Raw genomic sequence first — 8,715 nt, 5'->3', positions numbered from 1 at the left:
CTACACCTTCCTCATTAGAAGAAATGGTCAATACCCTCTGTACTGCACAGCAGTGTGTGCCAAATTCCCAGTATTTGCTTGGTTACACACCCTTGGTGGTCCTTCCACCCTCCCTTTATTTTTTGTTCTAGAAGCCAGTCAATGTTTTGTTCTACAGCCCAGATCGTGCCTACTGGACTTTCTTATAACTTGTGGTAATAAGCAAACAATTACATGACTTGGTACCAGTGTGGAGGAAACGGATCTTCTTGCATGAGAGAAATGCTTAGTCAGAAGCCAAGTAACATGCTGGGACACACTGGAATGGCTGGAGAGTTAACAACTGCTATATATTATTCCCATATTAAATGTGAAGTTGGCAGGCACTGAAACACTTTGATTTTTACATTCCAGGTTTAAAGAATTTTGTCTGCCTATACAGAGCAAGAAAGCTGAGCAGGGTGGAAATGGCATTATGGTGCCTGATATTTCCTAGCTCTATACAAACATCAGAAAAAATGGAGTGGCTTAAAGGATAACAAATAGATTTTAGTGTACTCGACAGTGTCTCCATCTTTCAAACAATGAAAAATCCAGATAACCAGCTAATGAATTAATAAATATGGAATGTGCTATACAGACTGAAGAAAAATTGACACGAAATAGTTTCTTAGATGCAGAACCAAGTACGTGTGGCAACATCCAAGGATAACGTCACCCTTAGACTATTCAGTCTAATTTTTTTTTAAGAGACAAACAGAAATAGAACCTTAGACATTTTTTAAAGTAAGACTTACAAAACTACTATGAATAGAGGGCTTACAGATGTAGTGACTAGACTGTAGCAGCCCTCACATGCCTATCAGCCAACATTCCAAGTCTTTATTAAAAATTTATAGCTTTTGCAATAGCATTATATCAGCACCACACCCAGAATTAACAACAGAGCATGCTATTGTTATTACAGAATGGCTAATGAACAGGAAAAAGAAATGCTGATAAAGACAAAGACAACACAAAAAGGCAGAGTAATGTTATGTTTACCTGCTCCTTTGTAGGCTTAAAGATATCTTGTTTTTGAACAGAGAAACACTTCAATTTAGACCTCCCAAAATTATGCCTATTACTGACTCCAGCTGCTAAATGTACTCCAGCATTTAAGCAATCTTCTCGCGGCATACATGAGCTAAAGAAACTTTCTTGCTAGAAAGCATGCAGGCAGAGAGGGTGATTGCACTAAAAGCTTTTATAAACTCTGTCACTGGTAGTGGACATGCTCTTTGCTTCCTCTGAGAGAAGTGCTAAATCCTAAGATGCCTGTGTCAGCACACATAGCCTCATGAGACTTCCCCTAAAGATTCTGCTACAGAAGACAGCAACTAGAGAACAGGTAAACAAAAGCATCTGTCCCTAGTGAAGGTTTTTCTGGCAAGTATGTATTTCCAAGAATGTGCCATTAAAAATTTACTCTATTTGTTTCAGTTAATCTTGTCACAGATCTTCAAATATACACAATTTTTAAAAGGTGCAAAAAAAAAAAGGATGAAAAGGAAAAATTTTCTGCTACATATCTGTTGCATACCTTGAAGAATTGCCAATCCTTGTATTCATTCTGATTACAGTGTGTAATCATAATTTTGGATCCATCCGGTCCTTTAGTTAAGCACTGATCATACTGCATGAGCTGATTAGCTTCATTGATTCTGAAAAGCTAACAGGACAAAAAAAAGCACCATTTTTTAAACAGTTGACTCAATGAGTATTTTAGAAGCACTGAAAACACAATGAAATTTCAGCATTCAAAACATTCTCTGGTTTTATTGCACCTGTCTTTCAGGAAGGTTCTTTATCTCACATCTGTATCACACACTTTTACTATCACAATCCTAAATTTCATGGATAACTTTCCTGCAGAATTTAGAAGGCTAAGAAACTTAACCAGCTTGACAAAAATGGTGAAGGGATTCCTATTTGTAGACTTCTAAGAGTGTTTGAACAAAAACTTTTGCACGTTTTGATAGCCAAACAAACCACAATCTTTGTAAAAGTCTGGTAGGAAGTCCTTCGTCCTGGACAGTAATTTCATGTGAAGACAGTAAAACTTCGGCATTTTACTTATGGAGGAAATCAAACCAATGCATCCAGATGCAAAAAGATTATCCTAACTACTTCTTACAAAATAATTGTTACAGGGTTTTGGAGGGGGTATCATATACAGAAAAAGTAGTTTAGGGAACTTTTAATTAAATATCAAAATAAAAGAGACATTCTCAAGGGCCACTAACAGCTAACCCATATATGATTTCTAAAAGCATCATCCTGCATGTGATTTCACGAGTGTCGTGGTTTAAGTTTACATTGGCTTAAGTAAGGACTTTGAATTCTGAAAAATTTTCCAACCACAACAGGAGATGTACAGACAGAACAGCATGTTTGTGTGGTAGTGCAGGTAGGTTTGTGAAGATACAGGCCAAACACGATAGAAGATTGGATTGCAACCATCTAATAGTAATTATGTTCTCTCAGTTAATTTGTAAATGAAGCCAACAAGTAAGTGTTCAATTTCTTCTCTCATGTAGCAGAAGATGAGTTACTGCATAGAAGTGTTGTATACTTCCATTAGAGCAAAATAACTTTGCAAAATAATTGCACCAAAGTGAGTAAGGTGGTTGATTCCTGAAGGATGAAACAGGAGCAATGCCAAGAGCTGCAGTTTTTCTAATGCAGTGATATTCTTGCTTCCTCATGTACCTGCTTCACTGAAGAGGAGATTATGAATTTGCCTTCAATTTTGTACCATTTATGTTTGAAATGGTATTTTCAGATTCCTGTAGTTTAGCAATGTCAGTATGCTTATGGAAAATCCCTAACTCCCTCCTTTGTAGCTGGCACTTAGATGACTTTATGTACAGGCTTAACAGAAAACCAGCCTGTTATCAATCCACAGCAAGCGATTCTCCTTCAGACTTGCCTCCAAGCTCCTTACCTGATTTCCTCCCATTCTGTGGCATGGCCCAAGCTCAACAACGCCACCGTTGGTGTGCCCCATGCTGTCGATGCAGTAAGAGGTTTCAAAGCCTCTAATCTGGAAAAGAGGTTTTTGCCCTAAGTTAGTCTCAAGGAAAAAGTAAGTGACAAGTTGTTCAGAAAATTCCCACTTATCTTTCAAACCAGAAGCAGGTATCTGACAGAGACAAACCTGCGTGTATAATTTAAATACCGATGTTAACCGTTCTGCAAGATGGAGCTTCAAACTGTCCAGGCTAATTTGGAGGCTCTTACATGAGTTAAAGTACACTGATAAAGCTAGAGTTGCAAAGCTCAGTTTCAAATGCATGATTCTGAAATGTAGGACTTTCAAGTATTTTAATTTATTCAATCTCCTATCAAAGCGTGTTCCATCTCCCAGGTCTTCATAAACAAACCAGGAGCTCAGCTAAGTTGCTCTCATCTTGTAGATGTGAGAAAAGGGATGCAGAGAAGTTATGCACAGCAGCCATTACCTGCAGCTAGGCACAGCCCATTGACCCAGCTCTCAGATGTACCTTCTGCAGCAGCAATTACATGGGGGGGAAAAAATCAAACAACAAACCAAAAATTGATGAGGGGCAGGCACAAGCACAGGGATGAAGAACAGAAGTCCTGTCATAAAGTCATAAAGCATACCTCAACTGCTGATTATCCCATTCCCTTCTCGCAAGGGCCAACAAGCAGCTTTAGGAAGACTTTATGACACAAATAACATTCCTTCCAGACCTATTTTCTTTGCCAGAGCCTCTTTCCTCTTTGTGATGGTATAGAAAGTCTGGCAGACTAAGCTTAGACCTGACTTCCAGAGAGGGTTAGGGAAGACAAACCCCACACTTTTATACCCTGTAGTTTGGAAATGCAATCAGAGTGGTGTTATAAGCGGAGGGGGGTGTGGGGATTTCTCAGATGTAGGATAACTAGCAGCCTGTGAAGAAGAGTTGAAGAAAACTTCAGAAGTCTCTGAACTTACAACTTCCCTGTTGCTTCACCAGAGCCATTTGCTTTATCAGGGATGATTTCCCACAAGGTGGCCATTATTATTTTATTCTCTTCAGATGCTTTCACCTCAGTGAACAGTAATATAAAACGTGCCTTCCTAACCCTTTATGTGGATTCAAAAGGAGGTCTAAGGCTAACACAGTAGCTGATGCTTTGTGCTAGCTTTTAGGTAAAAACTAAATAAAAAAATCAAGGTGGAATTGTTCACCCAGTTAATCTCAGGTAAAAGATTATTTGTACCCTCTTTCACTATGTACACACTCTGTATCACTAATTTTTCTGAGAAATTAGAGAAGACACTTTCTTGGCCATAGGAAACAGCATAGAACCGCACTTTCTAATGAAGTTTTGAAGTTACAAAAATGGGTCCATCATATCTTGGGAAATGGTGGTGTTAAATTTGGTGGGACACGGGAGGACTTTCTGACTTTGCCTCGACAATCTGCAAAAGTGAAACTAATAGGAGAGACAGGGCAAGGATGGAACCAACTGCCAAGGGAAAAGAAAATTAAAATCTGAAAGCAGGCAGAAGCCCTGCAGTAAGTGCTCTCCAAGGTGTGTGCCACCTCTCTGTGTCAACCACCTGAAAATGCCACATTTGTAACCACATTCTTAATTTAGCAAAGTCATACTCATACACAATAATGCTTGAAACAACTGTTATGGAATCATATCAAACTACTACATGAAGATAAAAGATTCACCAAGGCTGTAATTGTATGAGTGCATCCCAGTCTAGCAAACACAGGCAGAATGTACTCCATCTGGATGTCGTGATCTATTCTTTAGGCGTTCACAGAAAAATATTTTTACCTATTAATCTTCACCAACACTCCTACACACAGGATTCACATTTTTTTTTGAGAAAATCTAATTCCAATTATAGAAAAAAGAGTTTTAGATATAACTGCAGACAGGGCTAGACATAAATCATCCTTCAAGGACCCATGGAGCTAATTAAAACAAAAAAAATAAAAAAACAATCACACCTGCTAAAGTAGGCATAATTTTTTCCTGGGGTTGTATCTCTATATCTCTCTGGCTAGTATCATCTAGCTTAGTACAGCAATAATCAAACAGCCTGTTCATAGTGTGATGTCACGTAACAATCACTTCTGAATTCTCAAGTCTTTTAAAAAACCTCCTAAAATACAGGAGGTTGTGTGCTGTACTTACCTCTCCCCAGTCCACATTTTTAGGTGGTAAGGGATAATATGAAGTTATATCATATGCTATTTCTTCCATAAACCACTTAAAACTTTTGCAGTTGTGATCTTCACGGAATTTTTTCAGCTCAGATATATCTCCGTAGGGTAGAGCTTTCGTCTCTGGCCGACTGGCATAGAAGTAATCTTTGTATTCATCCCACCACACTTCTACAACTCTGACATAGTTCTGTGAAGAACAAAGACACGCTGTAACCTCAAAGCACACCTAACAGGTCAGACACAACTCCATGTCAATAGCAGAAATTTAAGGGTTTTTCCTCTCAAAAAGTAACAGCATGAAATTATTATATAGCATTTATAATTTGTCACACTCAGCAGATTAAAGATGTGAATATTATTTTCAAATGACAGTTTAGGACTGAAGTCAGCAAATTAAGCTGAGTTCCTTAATGAGAGTGCAAAGTCTTTTTCTAAGGTCAGAGAATGAAATAAAGACTCTTCAGCAATGGGTGCACTAAAATGTTGCATCCATTTGCTGTTACCAAACTGCAGGTTAGGGTTTCTATTCACCTTCTGTAGTTTTAATACAGAGAATGATATGCATGAATCCACTAACAGTGGAAAAATTCAGTCTTAAATGGGTCAGCTATGACACAACCAAGAAGATTTTATCTTCTTAAGTAGTTCACTGCTGTTTGGAGAAGGGGTAAAATTGGACAGCTCACTTGGTGATCAAGCCTCTCCCTCACATCTTTCTTCTCACCCTCTTTGATGGCTCTTATCTCTGTATTACCTGTACACATTCTAAATGCACAGCTCATTTTGTACAATTCTTCTAGCATCAATGGCCTGGTGTTAAAACAGTCTTAACAAATCTGACTAAAGGCACAAATTAGTGTGACTTTTGCTTTAATCCACATCCAGCATAAACTGGACAAAGCTATCAAAAAAGCACACTTACTATGGGGATAGGAGAGTGCCTGAAGATGGAAAAAGCTATTTCTACATCCTGCCTTGTACAGAGAAGCAACTTAATATTTAAGAACACTCAGCAGTGTTTTGTTGCATTCAGTAAGCAGACCAGCAGACTCATGTAAGGTGTTTAGATATGCAGGAAATATTTTTGATCAGCTTTTTCAGAAGACTGAAATTTTGTTTATCATTTCAGTCAAGACAAACAAATATCTTCTCTGCACTGTGCAATGGAGCTAACATTTACTCTCCTGTCACCCATTGCTCTGTCTCTACTCCCAGCTATGTCCATCAATTCACATTACTAATAAATGACCTTTTTTTCTTGGGGGGTGGAGGGGAGGGCAGACATGTGTGTGCCAGGTTAGTTTTCTACCACTAAACTAGGCTGGGATATTCCCTTTTTAACAGAACTAACTGCTAGCTTGGCTCAAGCCATACTCTGTAACCCTACTAGTAGTCATTGTCAAAAGTAATGTCTAAGAAGATTGTTCTGGGATGAAAATTTCCAAAGAACTGGGCGTCTGGGAATGGGATTTACCAATGCCAAAACAGTGCACAAGAGAAAGCTTAAGCCAGGCAATAGGAAATTTTTTTTTGCTGATAGGTGCAAACTGATATGAAACAGTTTTTCTTGATTCAAATTATCTCTTCAGATACAGACAGCTGGCTCACTCTTTTCCTGAGGGGACGTCTACTTTTAATCTCATGGCTTCAGTAAACACTTCTAGAACCTGCAAGGTACCTGAGGAGTTACCAATGATGAAGAGCAGACCATGCCATTTTCCCAGGTGTCATTTACTGATCCTTAACTAACGAATGCAGTCACAAAGGTCTGAGAGATGCTAGGTTACAGTATTTGCTAACCTGGCCTGCGATCACACCCTATCAAGATAAAGGGGGATTTCAAACCCATGATCACCATCTCCAGCAGTGTGCTATAGTTACTAGAGTTGTTCATACTTAGTTGGGCACAGTGCAGAAAAGGCTTGCGGTGCTGAGTAATAGAATATGTGATTTGTACCTCAGAGATGGCACGGGAAGGCTAAAGAGCAAGAGGATGAGTTCCATGAATCTCTACTCTTAGTAACAGTGGGATTAGCACTAAGATTTGTCTCTCATGCGGATGACCATCTTAGCTTCACACACTAAATAGCTTTGGATGCAGTGCTTTCTAAATTGTTACTGATAATTTAAATAGATTTATCTAAAATCAAAAATCACCCTCAAGATTGCTGCAAAATCATACCTTTAATGTGGGAGAAGACCCAACATACACAGGGGGTGGATTTCCTTGCCAACCCTGGAGACGATAGATGTGTCCAACACGAGAACAGGGAACAAACAGTAGTTTTCCCCCACACTGCCAGATCTGCAAGTTAAAGCAAAGGTATGATCAGTATATATGCACAGATGTCACACAAACAAGTAGATAATAAATTATATAAGAAATGTCAGCTGCTTTTCTTACTATACCAACTGTGATATATTTACATATCTTCTGCTTCAGATGTAAGCATAAAGAAAATAGGTCTCTGAAATGAAAGGCTATACTGAGCACAATTTCAACTTGACCATGAAGTTACTCAACTCAATTACTTTCTTAAAAAGCTTTTCAGAGTTTGCCATCTCATTCCATTGCTACTTGAAAACAGTAATGACTAAGTGCACAAAATTTGGAATGGTTAATTTTTACTATGACAGAATTAATGATATTTTGGCTTATTAAAGTAACTCACATGCCATCACTAAGATGGGTTTTGATTAGATGCCCATGCACATCTAAGTTTTTCTTAATAAAGTCTAGTGGGAGATAAGGATGTCTTAGGTAACCCGTTGTTCCAAGCAGAAACAGATTATTCTTTATAGTAGCTGAAAATAATGGGTAAAACATATCACCATTCTGAAATTCCCTCACTCCCACACATCCTTGAATAATCCCTTTATGGGGGAATAAAAAACATACCTAAATCTGAATTTAGTTGCTGACAGTTTGGACAAGTTTAATTGCTGCATGAAATCCAAATTCAAGCTAACTTTGGAGATCTTCCAAATTAGTCCAAATTCCAGACTAAAAACGTAACTTACCCGTATTAGGAAATAAGGGCAGAATAGTTTACTTTCTTCACTGTATCATGATATTAATTTTCTTAAGTTTCATCAAAAACCACCTCAGATATGCAACGCCATTGATTATATTTGCTATCTAGGAGTCAGCATGCAAGACTGATAAACGTTTAGCTCTTTTGAAGATTGGTTGTGATCTACGGGAAACCAATTTGGAGGTCTCTACATAATGAGTCCTCCAATTACAAAACTACCATACATAATTTCAATCATGATTTTACTCCAAGCAAGTTGGAGAATTACATGGATAAAGACCCTGTTGTGTAACATCCTCAATAACTACTTTTTGCATACAGATTTATAGCTGAACAAGTGCACTCAGAGCTTTTCTCTAAATCATGAAGAGCAGGAGTAGCTAGGGGAGCTCTGAATGTACTTTTAATAAAATTCAGCTACGATTTCACAGATTGCTGCTGAGGATATTAGACATCTCCACTTT

At 38.2% G+C, this 8,715-nt stretch overlaps 1 protein-coding gene across 1 annotated transcript in view; it reads right to left on the bottom strand.

The window, feature by feature from the left end:
• Positions 1-8,715, bottom strand: part of GALNT7 (polypeptide N-acetylgalactosaminyltransferase 7) — a gene marked incomplete at its 5' end in the record, with an annotated part of 40,588 nt that overhangs the window by 3,310 nt on the left and 28,563 nt on the right. Inside the window, 4 exons of the mRNA XM_009075172.1 lie at positions 1,562-1,690; positions 2,966-3,064; positions 5,185-5,403; positions 7,399-7,521. Coding sequence (XP_009073420.1) covers positions 1,562-1,690; positions 2,966-3,064; positions 5,185-5,403; positions 7,399-7,521 — 570 coding nt within the window. The remainder of the gene's footprint in view (positions 1-1,561; positions 1,691-2,965; positions 3,065-5,184; positions 5,404-7,398; positions 7,522-8,715) is intronic.

Source organism: Acanthisitta chloris, unplaced genomic scaffold, assembly GCF_000695815.1.
Source record: "Acanthisitta chloris isolate BGI_N310 unplaced genomic scaffold, ASM69581v1 scaffold1905, whole genome shotgun sequence".
NCBI classification, from domain to species: Eukaryota; Metazoa; Chordata; class Aves; order Passeriformes; family Acanthisittidae; genus Acanthisitta; species Acanthisitta chloris.
This window is presented reverse-complemented; position numbering and strand designations above follow the sequence as displayed.